This window comes from Macrobrachium nipponense, chromosome 6, assembly GCF_015104395.2.
Source record: "Macrobrachium nipponense isolate FS-2020 chromosome 6, ASM1510439v2, whole genome shotgun sequence".
In the NCBI taxonomy this organism is placed as follows: domain Eukaryota; kingdom Metazoa; phylum Arthropoda; class Malacostraca; order Decapoda; family Palaemonidae; genus Macrobrachium; species Macrobrachium nipponense.
The window spans coordinates 81631897-81652206 of NC_061108.1; the positions used below are offsets into that span (position 1 = coordinate 81631897).

Consider the following 20310-nt stretch of genomic DNA (forward strand, 5'->3'; position numbering starts at 1 on the left):
GCTGGAGTCTGCTATCATTAATCAAACCAGCAATATGAACCTGTCAGGAGGACATTGGAAATCGGACGACATCGACAAATTAATCCTTAGGCCGCTTAGGCCACTCCTCTAGCAGGTGTCCAAGAACATCCGACCACTGGACAAGTCGCCAGACAGGAGTTCATGAGGCCAAAAATCACTAGGGAATAGTGTAATTTCCACCCTTTCAGGGTGGAAATTACACTATTACAACAGAGACTTACTGCCACATCTACATATGTTGTTGTATAAATTACTCTTTTAAGACATCCTAATTCTTAAAAGGAAGTGCTTGAAATACAGGCAGTCCCCGGGTCACGACGGGGGTTCTGTTCTTGAGATGCGTTAAAAGCCGAAAATCGTTGTAAGCCGGAACATCGTCAAAAATCCTAAGAAAACCTTACTTTTAATGCTTTGGGTGCATTAAAAACTATGTAAACTGCATTCTTATTGCATTTTTCATCAAAAAAACCTTCAAATATTGATTATTTTCCATATTTGGAGTCATATTTCTTCTACCAGATCAGTGTTGAAGGCGCCATAATCCTGGAACATGCGTTGTAAACCGGGAAATAATTTCTGATAAATATAATTGAAAAGCATTGTAACCTCGCAATGTCCTAAGCCGAACCCGTCGTAATCTGGGGACTGCCTGTATATGGTTGCAACGTTAAAATAGTGTTTTATGGGTCTTTTATCTTCATATTACATATACTGTTGTATTTCAGTAAAAAGACATTCATATATGTATACACACACACACACACACACACACAGGCTGTCCCCCGTTGTTCGGCTAACAACGTTCCGAGGTTACAACACTTTTCAATTATATTTATCAGAAATTATTTTCAGGGTTACAACACCTACAACGCTGATCTGGCAGAAGAAATATGATTCCAAAAATACAAAATAATCAATATTTGAAGGTTTTTTTTATGAAAAATGCAATAAGAATGCAGTTTACATAGTTTTTGATGCACCCAAATCAATAAAAGTAAGGTTTTTTTGGGATTTTTGACGATGTTCCGGATTACGACGATTTTCAGCTTACAACGCGTCTCAAGAATGGCACCCCAGTCGTAACCCGGGGACTACCTGTGTATATATATATATATATATATATATATATATATATATATATATATATATATATATAATGTAATATAATATAATTATATATATATATTCTATGTAATAGTAATATATATATATATATATAGATATATATATATATATATATATATATTTCTGGGCTCAGCCGTGTCACTCCCGTGAAATATGTCTGCTTTAGCACTATTTCTAGTAAAATATTGCTATAATACCAGAGAACTGCTAAATTTGACATGTCAGAAGCTTCTGACTCGCTCACCTATATAAAAGGTGTCGGTGTAAAACTGGGGCGAGTGTTAAACACTACCACAGCAACCCCTCCAATTAGCCTTTTCCTCATCAAAAGACCCTAAATACGGGGAGCCGACCCATAGGTCACACCTAGCTACCCCGTTGAAGGCGTCTGTGACGTCATACTTATCGATAGCCATATCGTGTTCGTACGTTCGAATATAGCTATTTGTTCTTTTATTTTTATTCTTGATTACGGATCGTCAATCTACCTCTTCACCCAAGTTAAGTACTGGTTCCGCCCTTTTTCAATATTTAGAGAGTGAATTTGCCTTTCGTTTTGCCTTTATTTAGGATTTTATTAGGCGTCACTTATAAGTAGCGGGCGGGCGGCAAGTCGCCTTTACGGCTTATCCTTGAATTGTACCGATTTCGAGTGGTCTTCCTCTCTGCTTGTAACATGTGATATTTCAGTACATATATTTATTTATTTATTTCTTGGGTGGCAGTTTTTAGTCGATCCTATTTTCGACAGTGCGGTAGTGATGCACGGTATAAACAGAGGTGGTTCAAAGTCAAGTCTTGTGAACCACGTGGTGATAGCAACTTTTTCTCTAGCTGACAAGAACACCTGGCATCTATCGGCTACCCATCTGGCAGGAGTCCACAATGTAGTAGCAGACGCACTGTCCCGGTCAATCCTCCTGGAGTCAGAATGGTCACTGGACCAGGAATCCTTCAAGAGGGTTTGTAGGAGAGTACCGGGTCTGGAAGTAGATATGTTCGCTACAGGGGCAAACCACAAGCTGCCTTGTTACGTAGCCCCAAATATGGACCCTCTAGCATATGCTACGGACGCCCTGAGTATAGGTTGGAACCAGTGGAGGGAGGTTTATTTATTCCCTCCAGTGAACCTTCTCCTGAAGGTGCTGCACAAGTTGAAATCCTTCAAAGGTCAGGTGGCTCTCATAGCTCCTTACTGGCCCAAGAGCAATTGGTTTCCCCTTCTCCTGGAACTAGGTCTTCGTCCTCACCCTCTCCCGGACTTGAGGCTGTCGCAACAAGTTCAAACGGTGACTGTGTTCGATTCCTCAGGTCTTCACAAAACCCTTTCTTTATGGATTTCATGAAGTTTGCAGGTAGGAGGGTAGGGGACATTGATCCACAGAACATATTGTTCTTGGAGTCAGACAAGAGAGAATCTACACTTCGCCAGTATGGTTCAGCAGTTAAACAATTGCCTACATTTCTCAGGTATTCAAATGTCAAAGTAATGACAATGAACGTGGCTATAACATTCTTCAGGACTTATTCGAACAAGGCTTGGCAGTTGCCACAATAACAACCACTAAATCAGCTCTGAAAAAGATTTTTCTTCTCGGGTTTGGTATAAATCTATCTGAGTCTTATTTCACCCCAATCCCAAGGGCTTATGCACGCCTGCGGCTTATTCACAGGCCGTCGTCAGTGTCATGGTTTCTTAATGATGTTCTCAGGTTAGACTCTAAAAAAGACAACTTCAAATGTGATTGCCAAATCCTTTTGCGTAAGGCACTGTTTTTATTAAGTCTGGCTTCAGGTGCCAGAACATCGCAGATGTCATCTTTATCTAGTGGCCAAGGGCATATAGAATTCCTTTCCTCGGGTGACCTTTGCTTTCACCAAATAAATATTTTATGGCTAAGAATAAGAACCCTTTGGTAAGGTGATCCCCATGGAAGGTTGTTCCGATTCCGCAACATCCTTCTTTATGTCCTGTTAAAACTCCTAAGGACTATTTATCTAGAACATCTACCCTTTCCGAAGGCCCCCCTCCCCCCCTTTTCATGTGGGGCGGTGGTGGTACCATATCTCTAAAGGGCATTGGCAGCAGTTTTTGTTTTTTACCAAGAAAGTCAGCCCAGGGTCCTTTCCCAAAGCGCATGGTATTCGGTCTATAACAACTTCTGTAAATTTCTTCAAATATATGAACTTTGATGATCTGAAGAAGTATACTGGTTGGAAGTCGCACTGGGTTTTCCAAAGCATTACCTTAAGTCTTTGGAGGATCTTAAATATCATGCAATAGCTGTAGGGAGGTCAGTGTCTCCTGCTACAACATCAATATAGTACTGTCCTTGTGTCATATGAATATTTTCCATTATGCCAGCATTATTAACATTCTACCTACCGCAGTACATTTCTTTGTTATTTGACTTGGTGTATGGTGTTAATTTATACAATTTAATATTCTATTTCGTTTCAGGGTGATGTAGCTTGGTGTTTCTCTGGTACAATTTCACGGGAGCGACACGGCTGAGCCCAGAAAAGGGATTTTGACGTAGGAAAAATCTATTTCTGGGCGAGGAAGCCGTGTTCTCGCCAGTGAAACCCCCCCTTTCCCCCCCTGGTTTTTTCATCCCCCCCTTGCAGTGCCCCAAGCTTCATTGCTATCGATAAGTATGACATCACAGACACCTGCAACGGGGTAGCTAGGTGTGACCTATGGGTCGGCTCCCCGTATTTAGGGTCTTTTGATGAGGAAAAGGCTAATTGGAGGGGTTGCTGTGGTACTGTTTAACACTCGCCCCAGTTTTATACCGACACCTTTTATATAGGTGAGCGAGTCAGAAGCTTCTGACATGTCCAATTTAGCAGTTCTCTGGTATTATAGCAATATTTTACTAGAAATAGTGCTAAAGCAGACATATTTCACTGGGCGACGACACGCTTCCTCGCCCAGAAATAGATTTTTCCTACGTCAAAATCCCTTATATATATATATATATATATATATATATATATATATATATATATATATATATATATATATATATATATATATATATATATATATATATATATATATATATATATATATATACATATATATATATATATACATACATACATATAATACTATATATACATATATATAATATATATATATATATATATATAATATATATATATATATATATACATATATATATATATATATATATATATATATATATATATATATATATATATATATATATATATATATATATATATGGGAAAGGATCATTAATTATGCACAGTATTCTGTGTATTGTTAGTACAGAGAGGTAAGATCCTTTTTGTAAACAATAATTTAAAAAAATTATTAATTGTTAATCACATAAGTGTGAAAGGAAAGCTAATAGGAAATATTTTGAACATCATTCATTTACATATAGTTACCTACTGTTATTTCATTAATTTATTGTTAATCTGGAACTGATGAATTTTTATGATTTCAACAAACAGAAAAAATCCCTAAAAATCAGCAAAGATCCAGGTACGGACTCGATTGCTGCAAGACTAAACCCATTAACATGGAAGAAAAAAAGGAAGAATTCAATGTGCTATTTGGTATGATTTGATGAATAACTTGTGTTAAGGGGAGAAGGAGCACAGATCTGCAGTGTTTTTTTATGCACCATGAACACCGATTTTAATTTTATTGTGTGAAATACACATCGTGTGCTATGCAAGATTACATCTGTCATGGTTGTGGATCACTTTCTTTGTGGTATGTTTGTTTAAGGATATGTACCGTTTTTCTCCACAGATAATTTTTGCTTTTTACATTGGGTTCCAGGCTTTTGGTTGTGCATTCCTCATGGAACAAAGAAAGAATTTTTATGATACACATTCAACTTATATATACATATAGGCAGTCCCCAGGTTATTTATGGCAGGGGTTCTGCTCCCCTGCGGGGCGCTGTAAGCCGAAAATAGCCTTAACCAAATCATTCATAATTACTATTATTATGATGGGAATAAATAGCACTTACAGTATTGTTACCGTGCTTTAAGTCCAGGTTACAGTACCGGAAAGCAGGTAACAGGGCCGTAAATCCACTTATGGTGCTTTAAGAATTTTGGTTAACAGTGCCATGAGGCAAGCACCGCAATTCCAGAACGATATAACCCAGGGACTGCCTGTATGTATATCTACCTATCTATCCATATACTTATGTATATATATACGTATACTGTTATATATATATATATATTATATATATAGTATATATATATATATATATTATATATATGTATATATATACTGTTTATATATATTTATTATATAAATGTAATGTCATGAAGGAAAATTTAAAAAAACAAGAACTGCCGAGATCTTTCAGTCTTAACGTCCCCTTTACTCTAGGCAAGACTGATCAGGACGATGAGAAACAGTACAGGTAAGCATATACAAATGGACATTGCAGGATTAGCAAAAGGTCCAATACACTTTAAAGAAACAAAAAAATGCCCATGGGCTAGATTAAAGATTTAAAACCAGCCACCCACACATGGTCACAGGTAATTTAGTCAGAAACTAATACATTTTGAAAACATAGGCATATATGACTGGACAGGACAAATTTAGTAAAATCCCGAAGGCTAGATCAAGGATTTAAGAGCGGTGCGGTCAACACATTGGTCAAAGGCAATTTAATTCGAAAAACAATACGTTGTTTTAGTGCACGATTCCTTTTGATAATGAATTCAGACCAGGTTTGGCCTGCCTCCTAGGGCATGTCTCTCCACTGTTTCCTCCACTGGTCAAGACTTATTTCGAAAACCTTTATGATGGTTTGGCGGATAAGGGTGAGATCTTGCTCCTTGGGAAGAAGAACATTGAATGCAATGGCACATTTCCCTTTAAGGTGTTTACCCAGGCTCAGAGACACTTCTTCAGGAAAGGGCATGTATGTCATATGGACCTTCTTGATATGGTTGACCCAGGCTTCAGACTCATCTTTGTCCCATTTTCTTATGAGGAAACTACACTAATGAGGGTGTCATGTGGAGTGGAAGTGACAGTGTTGTGCCTTCCTTGGACCGCTATTGCAAGCTGATTTGCCCTTACTTTCTCCTTCTCAGCTCCTTCTGTCTCCTTCTCTGCCTCTCTTTCTACCTTGGCAGAATTCTACTGTCTCTTGGACCCACTCCTGCAGGGTTTGTCTTGCTAGCCCTAATTCCTATCCAGCAGTAATGCAGTACTTGAAATCTTAAGTTTTCTGGGATCTGGTAGCCATTTTGGGATGATGCTGGTATGGGCGTGGCCCCTTGGATATAACAGTAAAGACTTAGGGCACAGGGAAATGGTCCGTGGTTTGCTACGGGCATGTAGGAATACCCCCTTTGCAGGTGAGGTGGCACTGGCACTCAGTCTAATTGTGACCTGGGTGACCTAATTAGTCGAAAAAAATGACTGTGATGGTTCCTTGGAACTTAGGATTGTCTGAAAGACACAAGGTGTCAGAATCAGTGCTTTTCGAAGGGATCTGGAATAAAACTTAAGGTTCGATATGTGAATAAGACTCAAAGTTTGGTAACTTTCTTCCCCTCTACCACAAATTTTGGAACTAGATCAAATTTCGTAAGTACATAGTAGTACTAACCTTATAATTTTTAGTCTTGTAATGAGTAGAAGTAAAGGAGTAAGTCATGTATAGTCAACACTTAGAGCCAGTGAGCTCCTGACATGCATGGTATACTACCTCACTTGAGGAAAAGTATTTCATATGAAACTGAGGACGACTGGGTCCATCTCTCATTCGAGTATATATAAAACTCACTTAAAGTACTTCAGAGTCATGCTTTGTGTACTATGTCTATATTTTAGAATAAAATATTGCATACTTGTAATACATAATATCGTAATTCAGTTGGTTCATTGTCACTGAAGTTGGTGGTAAGGCAGTATCCTAATAGGTTATGTCATAAAAGATACAGTTGAATGTACTTGTTTAGGAATAGATTTACTGCCCTCAGAGACAACCAATAAATCCATAGACACCTTGAGTAGTGTTAAGAGTCCCTTAGCTCCCATAGCAAGTAAGTTATTAACCCTTGTAACTTGTCCGAGTAGTTAGGATCTTTAATGTAGGTAGAGGTGCAGGTGGGTGTTACAAGAATGCCTGAAAAGATAAGGGGCACACACTTTTAGCTTGGTTGAATTGTCAAAATTTATATGTGTAGGAAGAAAATGAGATTCTTCATTTCACCAGACAGAAGGAGATTGAAACCTGAAACAAATTGGCAGATGTAAGATTATTCCATCATATGCTCACCTGTCCTAATTTGTGGAAAATAGATTCAATCAAGCTAACATTTCATACTCCGTCTTTGGTATGATATGCCTACCATGTATGGCAAAGGCCGACCAAAAAGTTATTTCATGATATAAAATAACTTTATAATAATTGCTCAGTGAAGATTACAGCTGGCACAGACACGATTGATGAGTAGCAAAAGTGTGGAAATACCAGTAGCTGGGATGTACGACACAAATTATATATAAACAAGTTTTTGAAGACAGGTTTAGCAAATTGAAGTACTTGATCTCCCCAAGATGTGTGTGATTTAATCTGGATGCCCAAAATGTTGATGGAAGTGAGTTTACATTAAATTTACATGAAAAAGGGTAAAAACAATTTAATTGTATTTAAAGAAAGAGATGAGTAGTAACTGTCATGGAAGAATTTAATTTTACTAAATTACAGGATATTTTTCATAGATGTCATAGATGAAAGAACAGTTTGAGATTAAGTATAGGCAACAAGAGAGACTGGAATGTGAATAATGATGAATAGTATAGGGGTTGAATTATTGGAAATAGGTAGCACTGGAAAGTAAAAAGACAAAAGAAGGACATATCAAAAGAAGATAAAAAGTAATTGAGAGAATAGAATCCTGAGGAACACAAGTGATGGGAAAGATAGAAGACAGTACTCCCATTAACACTAGCAGAAATAAATATTCAAAAGCAAGAAATTTAACCCTCATGATCATGTGCAGAATGGTCATATTATTTCATCGTATCTAATTTGAAAGCATAAGACTTGTCATAGTCCAACAGAGAAGAAACCAACCATGAGTGAGGTAGGAAAAGAGATTCAAGTTGTGTCAGAAGTGTTGAAGAAAGTAAAAGCTGAAAAAATTTTGAATACTGTACCATATTCGAAGAAAGGGGTGAGTAATTAAATGATTAGAGCGGTCACTTTTCATAAGAGGGTATTAAAGAAGAGCACATTTCTGAGGAGGAGGTTAAGTTTAGGATTTTATTTAACAGTTGAGCCAAAAAAATTCAGATATGCTTTAGATTTCAGAATAAGAATTTATACTATGGAATCATTGAATATAAGGATCATAAGTTTCTTGCTTGTTGTAAAATCCAAGAAAGTTATACCTCCAGGTTTACTATTGTAATTATGATTACCATTGTAATTACATTTTTCCCAACATATAAAGCACACCAATAGAAAACACTCATGGAAATAACTTCTCATTTCCATGATCTTCATAGTTCTTTCCAAATTAAATTATTTCAAATTTTCGCACCCATCGATAGTCAGTCATCTCTATAAAGAAGAGAAATGCCCAGACCTGTATTTTTAGACACAGACTCAAGCATAAATTACTGACTGTATAATTTTAAGATACAGTCATACCACTACATATGAAAGTCCCTATGTACGAAAAATCCAGGTTATGAAGGCAAAGACGAAGATTTTTTTGCTTCTGTTTACGAAAATAATTCAGGTTGCGAAAGTGTGTATGTACTCCAAAGTCTGAGATTCGCCCGGGCCGCTGAGAACAATTTTAAACTCGCGCGCCGCCAACTCAGTAGACTCGCCACCATCCTCCCACTTTCCCATTTGTTCGTGATGCTAGTCACTGCCGTAAGATCCTGCTCTCCTATAGGTCAGCATCTGTCTCATCATGCATCTACGTAAAGGAGTTCCTTGACCATTTTGTTTCAACAGCATTATCGTACACAACTGGAATTCGTTTGTTCACATAGATTTTGTTTGTTAACATAAATTTGTGTCAGTGATTTCGCTTTCATTGTACTGTAAGTTACTTTATCATGCTGAAGTTCACAGAAAGAAGAGGATGCTTTCTATGGAGACAAAGATGGAGATAATCAAGAAGTGTTAATGTTTTCTGCCATTTGTTAATATGTTTCGTAAAGTTTAACGTTAATGTTTTCTGCCATTTTTTAATGTGTTTCGTAAAGTTAAATGTTCATGTTTTCTGCCATTTGTCCTCCTCCTCTGTCGCCACTTTCGGACATCGCCTCACTCGAAAGGTAAGTTTCCACATTTTACTACATATGTACGTACATGTATGTACAGTATTTCTTGTACCCTGTACACTAATACGCTTTATTTACAGGTACAGTCACGGTTAGATTAGGTATTGAATGGTCCAAATTGTTGCATGTATTTCATTGTTTAATGGTCAATTTAGCTTTATTATAAAATTTACTGTGCGCTTTTGTAGGGCTTGGAATGAATTAGGCGATTTACATGTAAAACGTAGTTCTAGATACAAAAAAATCAGGTTCCGAAGGCAGCTTCGGAACGGATTAATTTCGTAACCTGAGGCATTACTGTAGTATCAAAGATATTTTACATTTTTATTTATGCTGTATGGAACAAAGAGACTTTTATTACAGTACATGCATCATAGTTACTTAAACGTGCATGATGGTAAAAAAGATTTATGTAATCCTACTACCCTAATAGGTCTTTCAGTCATGCTCTCATACACAGTTGCATTCCAATACTACTGTAATTTTAAGTCTGATGTGACAGTAATATTGTTAAGTTGTATGCTATACAAAAACTTAGGCTATCACTATACTGTATTGTGTAAAACACTCTAGGCCACTGAATATATAAATGAAATGAAACTGAACACCTGTTGGCCTATAATTTCTCTCTCTCTCTCTCTCTCTCTCTCTCTCTCTCTCCTCTCTCTCTCTCTCTCTCTCTCTCCTCTCTCTCTCTCTGCATATTATTGGGGTTATGATTCTGAATACGTACAGTATACTGAAGGTATTTATCAGTACTAATACCACTAATAAAGTCAAGTATCATGTATACTAGTAAGTTATGTATATTTGAAAGCAGACAACAAATGTTCATCTTTTTTGGAAATAGTGCTGGGGCAGTGGAAACAAAAGAGGGAGTTAACTCAGTATAGACATAATGATCAGTACATAATGCTTACATTTTTTGTGATGTTCAATGGAAATTATTTTGTTTATTGTTGGACCTGTTCAGTTCTTAACTGATTATTACTTGTTCTTGCTTTTAGTGCAGGTTTAAAAGGTATTGTGAAGTTTTGTGAAGGTTTAGTTGTTGGCAATACGTATATAGAACAATGCTCCATTTTGCACTCATTTTTTCAAGTTTTATTGCTTGTATTGTTTATAATCAGTGCATTTATCTTTGTGCTTATCGTCTCAAAGTTGGTGTTGTGTAATTGAGCTGTCAATGCCAACAGGTGTTGGATATTGCTGGACCAGCTCCTCAGCCTACAGAGTATACTCCATTGATGCTCAGGAAGCCAGATGAAAGGAGACGTTTAACCCAGACATGGAGATTTACTGAGGATGGTCGCTTATGCTGTATTCATGTTAATATGTTTGTTCAAGCCAAAGATGGCTTTCTGGGACTATCGCCAGGTATGAAATAATGTTAATTTTGCTTTGTTTATTAGATAAGTTGCATGCAGTAGAAAACAATTTATGCTTTACAATCATGTTGGATCTTTAATACCTAACTAAATATCATATCTTTCACTAGGTTTCATGTTACTGTATGGCATATATGTTACCCAGTTGGTTTCATAGCTACTGGTTATGGACACATACTAAATGGGCTGTAATTTAGGCTGATAGTAAAACACTTTAAGAGAATTGTTTCTTTACAACCCAGTCAGTCATATTGTGCCCATACATATTTGTGATCTCAAATGTCGTCAGGCATGCCATTCTCTGTTTTTTTCAGAGGAGAAGAAGAAGCAGTCACTCACATATATACCTTGCGAAATTTCTTCATAGTTTGTGCACATGTAGCTCTTACATTTCATAAATTTCTAAGCTTTTCTCTCAAACAGTTGTCACATATCAGAATTCATCAGTAATCATTTTACTTTTCATTTTCTTAGCAAAGACATCTTTTACAAAAAACCCTTTTGGGAAAAAATATAATTACTGTATAACTTTTGCTGTAAAAGATCATATCTTCCCCAGCTAATTGTGCCTTCTTTGTGGTGAGTTTAGGTATGGGTCTTAATTGGTGGATAATATATGTATACTGTGTGTTTTTTGTAATATCTTTTTCCTCACTTATTTGTATTTAGCAGTTTTTGCCTGTTAATACTGGATGACTTATGCTAATTATTGCTAAGAATTACATACATTGCACTACCTCAGGCAGTGCTGAATCTTTGCGCATGGTGTATATTGAGAGGAATCAAATGGCTTTTTGGAAGATGGTGCCACAGCCATTGCTTAATCACGTGTAACTTCAAATATCAACCTGTATTAGTACTGGAAGTGAGATAGATTCTATGGTTGGTGTAGTAAGAAGTGTTAATCTGGTGAGCTCCATAACATACACTGATTGTTGATGTCCTATCAAAAACTTACTCTAAAGACAGTGTATCTCTTGGCATTGCATCCTTAAGGCATGTCAACAAATTACATACTTTTCCGTGTAGAATGATGTCGTTTAGTCTTTTTTATTTTGGGCTTGGCAGTGAAGACTCAGATGGCTGGTTCTGTGGACCATACCACCACTCCATTTAAGCCACTGTTAATACAGAGGTTTTTCATTTTCACCCTGTGAAAGTCTTTTGCCACCAATGGAGGAGAACAAAACATCTTAGACATTAAAAACCTAGACTTTTTTTCCAAGAGTTGGCGAAGGAAGTGAGTTTCATAGAACACTATGTTCTTTTGGTCAAGCCAAGTCATCCTTCATGCCTATGTTGGCATATCATAAGATGAAGCTGGTCAGATATAATGACTTATCATAACTAGAGCCACCTCTGGCTCCTTAGATTTTAAAAGGACCCTTAAGTCATGGAGGAGTAATGATGGTAGTTTAAATTCGACAACGTCTCCAAGGGTTGCGTGAGAGAGAGAGAGAGAGAGAGAGTGAGATGAGAGACGAGAGAGAGGGAGAGAGAAGAGAGAGAGAGAGAGAGAGAGAGAGAGCAAAATTGGTAGAGGAATAAATGTGAGTGGGTTAATGGTGGTCATAAGCGTGTGTCTGTTGTGGCTATCGCCGTGTATATCAGTTGCGAGCGTCTGTTAAGAGAGTCAGGAGAAGTGAGGGAGTCTGTGATCAGAGCCTGTGTTGGGGAGTCTGTGTTTTTGGCAGTCTTAAGTATTATTGATGGTCAGTTACTTTGTGTGTTTTGAAGTTGTTTGAAATATTGTTGATGTTGTATGTTTGAAGGTTATTGTGCCTGTGTTGTTGGGTTTGTTGTGCTTGTGAGTTCTGTTGTGTTGTAGATGCATTGTTGGAGTTGTGTGTTGAGTGTTGTTATTGTGGTTCCTTGGTAATGTAGGTGGTGTGTTGACTTGTCAGGTTATTGTTGTATGGTGTTGATAGCGACTATTTATGCAGTGGTCTTTTGTTGTATAGTTATTGAATTGTTGTGTTGTTGTTGTCCTTGTTTGGTTGTTTGTGTATTGTGTTACAACAGTACATAGCAAGATCACTGCATTTGCAATCTTTTATCTGAAAGATGTGAGGTATTAATGGATGAATTTGTACTCATTAGAGCTATTAACTGAGTATATCCCATTTTATAAGGTGTTCATGAACAGCTTTCATCTTATTTCTCTTCTTGATCAATAATTTTTTTATACCTCTCTCATCTGCAAGAAATGTAGTCTTCTGGGTTCATGAGCACCGATGTCTCGAATGGTCAGTTGTCTATCAACTTACAAAGTACAACCTGTAAGTTTACTTTTTTGGGGTTCTACCACTCAAGGTTACCCATGAGATTACTTGATCCTTGGGATGTGAATCATATAGTCCCCAAGTGCTCTCCTTGATCCATCAAACCCTTGCAAGGAAATTTACCTTAATTTCTTAACCTCCTAAAATGCAATTTGGGATCAATATAACTGATAGAGTTGTAATAGAACATATTGATTTTTCAAAAAATAATTTTCTTAATAAGCTTATCATATATAAAGTGTCCATCTCCCATCACCTTGTTTCTTCTCTTGTTTTGCCAGACTATTAGGAAGGTAGTTTCAACCCACAGATTAGTCCACATTGAGCATTCTTGAATGATTGTTCTTCCAAAATTAGTGTGTTTGGGAACATTCACAACCTGAGTGGGCACAATATGCTTGATAGAATTGTTAGAAAATGCAATACTAGTTTTATCATTTATTGCATTATGTTCTGCAAGAGTTGCTCAATTACTGATCATAATTAAGTGCTTTTCCTTTCATTTATAAAAGGTTGGGTTCTATGGCTTGACATGTCTGTTTTGGAATAACACATCTCATTTTCAGCCTTGCACTAAAATATTTTTTAGTTTTCATGCAGTGATGCGTGTTAGTCATAATTTTTTGGTGTGTTTTTATGGTATAATTTCATTTCAGAAAATATTGGAAAACATTTTCAAGTTGGCTCAGATGAGAGCCCATGTCTAAGAGACACCTAAATTTCCAATGTGTTCAGGCAATATTTCTTTTCCTCATGGGATCTGACTTCTGAAAATTTGTTCATTTACAAAATTCATCCTACCTCTCCATCCCATACTGTATATTAATACAGTTCTAAAATAATCACTGAAAATGTGGAAAAAACTTTAGTAAGCATCCCAAGCATTTGAAGGAATTTCTTATGTTTCAAAGTGCAGAGATACTTCCTGATGGACTGGGTTTCACTCCTTTAAGTTAATTGTAAGTCAGAATTGTGTTTATACAGTACTACTAGTCAGTGTAACTATGCTGTACCCTATACAGTATTACATTTGCAAAATTTAATGTTTACCTATTCGACTTTGAGTAATATAATTTACCCATTAAATCTTTGTTAAAATTGAGAGAGGTTAACAAAGGGATTTTGACGTAGGAAAAATCTATTTCTGGGTGATTGGCTCGTGTCGCCCTATGAAATATCCTTAAGATCATTATTTCTAGGTAAAATTAATCTAAAATTACCAGAGAAAAACAAAATTAAGAAAATGTCAGTAAAACTGACTCGCTCACTCTATAAAAGAAGTGTCGGTATGAGAATATAGGCGAGTGGGATCACTACCACGAGTCATTCACCATTTAGACCTTCCAACATAAAATCCCCACCAGAGCGAGCTGATACTAAAGGGTGATGCGGCCGCTACTACTACTACTACCGACGCCACGGACAGCAGCGCCCCTAGCGGTCATCCTTAATCTGTGAACATCATGTCCTGCAGGGTGGGTAAAAGAAAACAGGGTGGGTTTCATAGGGCGACACGAGCCAATCACCCAGAAATAGATTTTTCCTACGTCAAAATCCCTTTTCTGGGCTCAGCTCGTGTCGGCCTATGAAATTGTACCAGAGAAACAGACAAGATGGGAATAAGGACAAATGAAACCCAATAGTAAAAAGGAGATATATAATATAAGTGAATCAGGGACATTACAGTATACAAACAAAGTACTTAAAGCTAACTTATCCTAATACAATGGTATGATAAAGAAAGCAATCAGTATAAAGTACTTAAAAATTAACTTATATTAGACATAGTAACACATAATAATGTAATGGCAAAATAATAAAGAATGATTCACTTAATTAAGATATTTACAAAATATACAAACACATTGTGTTCTACCCTAGCATAAAATAAAGGGTTAGAAACACTGAAGTACATTATATGTACATAACGTGGATGTCCCTAGCAAAAAAAATAAGGGACAATCCACCAATATGATTCTAGCGGCTAAGGCTAGAGTATTCCGAGTAGCATGGCAATAGGGTGAGGCATGTTGGACGAGATAGGTAGAAAGGAGACCTGGATCTATACTACAACTACTATGCAGTATCAGGAGAAACAATGTTTCCCGCTGCTACTGCCCCCCCCACAGAAAATTTTTAAAGATTCCAAGGACTTTAGATAATGACGTTTAAAGACTGTCGGTGATTTCCATCCAGTATACTTTTTAAGATCCTCAAAGTTCATATGTTGAAAGTAATTAATTGAGGTGGCTACTCCTCTGATGTCATGTGCTTTTGGAAATGAATCAGGATTGGCTTGTTTAATGAAGTAAAGGATCTGTTGTCTGATTCCTTTTACTGATAAAGTGCCACCTTTTTCTCTCATAAAGAGAGAACCTGGGGATCTTGAGGATGTACGAGATAGAAAGGCTCTTAAAGTTGATACTGGGCAGAGAGAAGGATCTTGCGGAAGTGGGATGACTTTCCAAGGAGCCCACCTTGCAAGGGGATCCTCATTTTTAGCTAAAAAGCTACGATCCGGGGAAAGTAGAACTTCTCCTGAGGGGAGGAATTCCACATGACCCGCATCTCTGGATAGAGCCGACAGTTCTGAAATTCTGGCTCCTGAAGCCAGGCTTAATAAAAATAACGTCTTTCTAAGAAGCATTATGAATGTGCAAGACGAGTTGTCAGTATCTGAGGCTAGTTTGAGGACATCATTTAAGAACCATGAAACTGCAGTAGGCCTTTGAGAGGGTCTAAGTCTAGCACAGGCTTTGGGAATAGATGTAAAGTAAGAATCTGTTAGGTCTATCTGGAAACCCAAGTGAAAGATTTTCTTCAAAGCCGATTTATGAGTAGTAATAGTGCTAGCTGCTAAGCCTTTTTCAAACAAGGATCTGAAAAAGGATATAGCTAAGTTAACTGTCATGGTTGTGGTGTTCGATTCTTTCAGGAAGGATGCTAATTTTTTAACAGCTGAGTCATATTGTCTAATAGTTGACTCTCTTTTATCTGATTCTAGGAAGAGGATGTTTTGTGGATCAATGTTAGCATCTTTTTTTAGCCGCAAACTTCATGAAGTCCATAAAGTTAGGGTCTGGAGAATTCCTGAGGAAGCGAACACAGCCCTCATTTGTACTGATTGTGACAGCTTGGGATTGGGAATCCGTTGAGGTCGGAGACCCAATTCCAGAAGCAGAGGATACCAGTTGCTTTTTGGCCAGTCTGGAGCAATCAGTGCTACTAGTCCCTTGAAAGTCCTCAGCTTGCTCAAGACCTTCAAAAGAAGATTCACTGGAGGAAAAACATAAATTTTCCTCCACTGATTCCAATCTAACGACAGGGCGTCCGTGGCATAAGCCAGAGGGTCCAGGTTGGGGGCCACATAGCAAGGGAGCTTGTGGTTCGCTTGTGAGGCGAAGAGATCCACTTGGAGACCTGGGACTCTCCGGCATATCGACTGGAATGACCCGTCGTCTAGAGACCATTCTGATTCCAGAGGGACTGACCGGGACAAAGCGTCTGCTATCACATTTCTTACCCCCGCCAGGTGAGTGGCGGACAGATGCCATCTGTGTTTGTCTGCTAGCGCAAAGATGGCTATCATGACATGATTCACGTGTTTGGATTTGGACCCTCCTCTGTTGATGCAATGTACTACCACTGCACTGTCCAAAACTGGTCTTAGATGAGACTTCTTTGGGGGAAGGAGTCTCTTCAGGGTAAGAAATACTGCCATTGCTTCCAGGACGTTTATGTGAAGCTGGCGGAACTGAACTGACCAAGTCCCCTGAACTTGCTTGAATTGAGAATATCCCCCCCATCCGGACAGGGAGGCATCCGTGTGAATGGTTAACACTGGAAGGGGATATTGAAGGGGTACTAATTTGGCAAGGTTCTTCACTTTTGTCCATGGACGGAGCTGATTGCGAAGGATCTGTGGGATTACTGACAACTTGTCTCGAGATTTGGCGTTTGCTCTCGATCGCCAAACTTGATTTATATCTTTCAGCCTTGCTTTCAGGAGGATGTCTGTCACTGAGGCAAACTGGAGAGAACCTAGGATTCTTTCCTGGTTTCTCCTTGATGTTTGTTTGCATTTGAGAAATTGTTTCACAGACTTGGCTATTTCTTTTCTTTTGACCACCGGAATTGACAGATTGTGGGAAGACAAATCCCATTTGATTCCTAGCCACTGAAAACGAGACTCCGGAGTGAGTCTGGATTTCGTTTTGTTTATCTGGAACCCCAGATGTTCCAGAAATTGAACTACCTTCTTTGTGGCTTTGAGACATTCCTCGACCGTTGGTGCCCAGATCAACCAATCGTCGAGGTATGCTGCTACCATTATCCCTTGAGTTCTCAACTGCTGAACTACCACTTCTGCTACTTTCGTGAATACCCTGGGGGCTACATTCAGACCGAAGGGCATCACTTTGAATGAGAACGTCTGATTTCCTAGTTTGAAGCCTAGGAATGGACGGAAGTGTCTGGCTATAGGGATATGATAGTATGCGTCTGTAAGATCGATGGAGGTTGTGACGGCCCCACGGGGAAGTAAGGTCCGTACCTGCGAGATGGTGAGCATTTTTGAACTTGTCGCAACGAATGAAAGAGTTTAGCTTTGACAAGTCTAAGATTACCCTTCTTTTTGTTGAGCCTTTCTTTGGCACGCTGAATAAGCGACCTTGAAATTTTAGATGCTTGACTCTCGCAATAGCTCCTTTCTGAAGGAGTTCCTCCGCATAATCTGTCAATTCCTTTGATGGTTCCTGATAGAATGATTTGATTGGAGGAGGATCTTTGATCCAACTCCAACCCAATCCTTTGGACACAATGCTCTGTTCCCATTTGCTGAACCCCCACCTGTGACGGAAGAGGAACAGCCTCCCTCCTACCTGGGGAGCCTCACTGTTGTTGGGCGGGTTGACCTCCGCGCCCTCCTCTGAATTGTCTACCTCTTGCAGCTCTTCCTGTGCCACGCTGGCGAAAATGGCCCCTCGCCCTGCTACCCCTAGAGAACCTATTAAAGGCTGGGTAGGCCTGGCTTTCGTACATAGAATTGAAGGCCGGCGAGACTGCGTAGGAGGTTGAAGGTTGACTCTGAGGAGACAACAGGAGGATGGGTTGCGTCTGCTTTGAAGTAGACGGCTGTCCCTGTTGTGTAACTGGGACGGCCTGAACAAATTGCTGTTGCTGCTGTTGCTTCTGGTAAGGCTGGAACCTTCTTCCTGTCTTCTTTAGCTTCTTACCAGCAGCAGGGGCGGTCTCTTGTTTCCTCTTGGAAGAGATGCCCCATCTAGCCCTAAGGCTCTGGTTGAGCCTAGCAGCCTCGTGGTGCACCTCATTCACAGAGGCCTCTGGGAAGAGGTCCGCACCCCACATGCTGGAAGCTAGGAATCTATTAGGCTCATGCCTGATAGTGGCCTCCTGCAAGTCATGCTTTTGGCAGTTCCTTCTAGCTAGGAAGAAGTCGAAAGCATCAGCTTGGACTGTCTGAAGCTGTGATTTAGCCAGAATCTTGAATAAAGGTTCTGTGCCGTAAGACAGGGCAGCCATTTCCGTAATGATTAGGGAGTTAAGGGACCTCCCAAATCTTGTTCGAGCATCAAACTCTGCCTGAATAAGGGTATCAGGCAGTCTTGGAAGCTTCTCGCCAACTGATCCATTGCGCAGTCTGGCTTAAGCTTACCTATTGAGAACGTGGCAGGCAAGTTCTCCCACAATTCTCCAAAGGCTGGGAAGAGCGGAGAAGTAGATTCTGCTTCCCTCAGCTGTGGCATGGGCTCGTCTTTGAGGACTGCCTGAAGGAGTGCTTCACTATTTTGGTAGCGAACGGAAGAGAAGCCTCCTCCTCCGTAGCGAAAATAGTGAACGGACTCTTGAAAGCTTGGAGTTTGGTGTTAGTACACTCCCAATCCTCCAGGCAGTGAACCCATTCCCGCTGTGCGTGATCCCTACTATACAGCACAGTCTCTCGGGAGATCTTGTCCTCTCTAGTGAGAGCAGCAACGGTCAGCCTAGCATACCCAATGAAAGGCTGAGTCAGTCCAGGAGGATAGAACTCGAAGTCCTCAATTCTTCGAGTTCCACACTCCGGGATAGAGATCATGCCGTCCTTGAAGGGGGCATAAGCGGCCACTCTCCATGGGTTATCCATGGTGAAGGCTGGTAGGGATTCGTAGGGAGGTAACTGCAAAACACCAGTACCTGCTACAGGGGAGCTTGGCTGAGGAGCCTGGTTAAGTCCAGCAAAACGGTCCTCTTGCTCTCTAACTCTGTTAGAGAGATCTTGAATGGATTGGCCAGACTGGTTGATGGTGTTTGACAGCTGCGCAAACATCTGTTCAAACTTAGAGCCCAGAGAGCCAACCATCTCTCCCACTTGTTGCATCACAACTGCCGAAAAGGTGGTGGGATCAAAGGAGCTCTGGTCCGCCACCCCAACAGGAGTTACCGGAGTAGATCCGGTGATCCGGTAGATCCGGAGAAGGCGTTGGCTCGGCCGGAGCGCGAGCCTTCTCCTTAGAAGCCTTGTTTCTAGAGCTCTTAGAGTAGGAAGAGCTCGGCTTTGCCTTCACCGCGTCAGCGTAGGAAGTCGTAGACTTCCTAGCTGAAGAAGACGACGACTTCTTAGAAGTTGTCTTATGGAGAGTCTTCTGTTCTCTCTGTCCCTTCACCTTCGGGGGTACAGAAAGAGCGGGAGAGCGGGCAGGGATCTCAGATCCCGTAAAGCCTTGGAAAGAAGCAGAAGAAAGGACAGGGGAAGAAGATCCAGGAGCACCCAAGGAAAGACCTTGGGCGCCCGACACAGCTACCTCAACCAACAAATCCTCTGCCCCTACCGCCATAGGCTCAATGTTCAGGTCCAGGTTGGCCACATCTGGGACCGGCTCCTGCGTGGAGACGGACCCGAACGCCTGCTGCACCTCCTACTGGATCGAAGCTATGAGAGGGGCTGCCGAGATGGGGTCGACATAGCCGGTCGACTTGCCACTGGGGAAGATCTGAACGGCCAGCTTCTTGTCAAGAATATACGGCTGGCCCTTGGCGGCGTTCTTCCCGAAGCCACCCACCCAAGCCTTCAGGGTTGCCAGGGCGACTTCCTTCACGGCGGCAGCCTGAAAGAGAAGGCGATATGAAGCTTCTAACGGCGGAGATAGGGTTGAACGAAGCTTAAAAC

The 20310-nt window shown here is 39.8% G+C and overlaps 1 protein-coding gene across 4 annotated transcripts in view; it reads left to right on the forward strand.

The window, feature by feature from the left end:
- LOC135216276 (intermembrane lipid transfer protein VPS13D-like) overlaps positions 1-20310 on the forward strand; it is a 999641-nt gene that overhangs the window by 844394 nt on the left and 134937 nt on the right. For all 4 annotated transcript variants that reach the window (XM_064251439.1, XM_064251442.1, XM_064251440.1 and 1 more), the window contains one exon: positions 10672-10852. In XM_064251439.1, coding sequence (XP_064107509.1) covers positions 10672-10852 — 181 coding nt within the window. The remainder of the gene's footprint in view (positions 1-10671; positions 10853-20310) is intronic.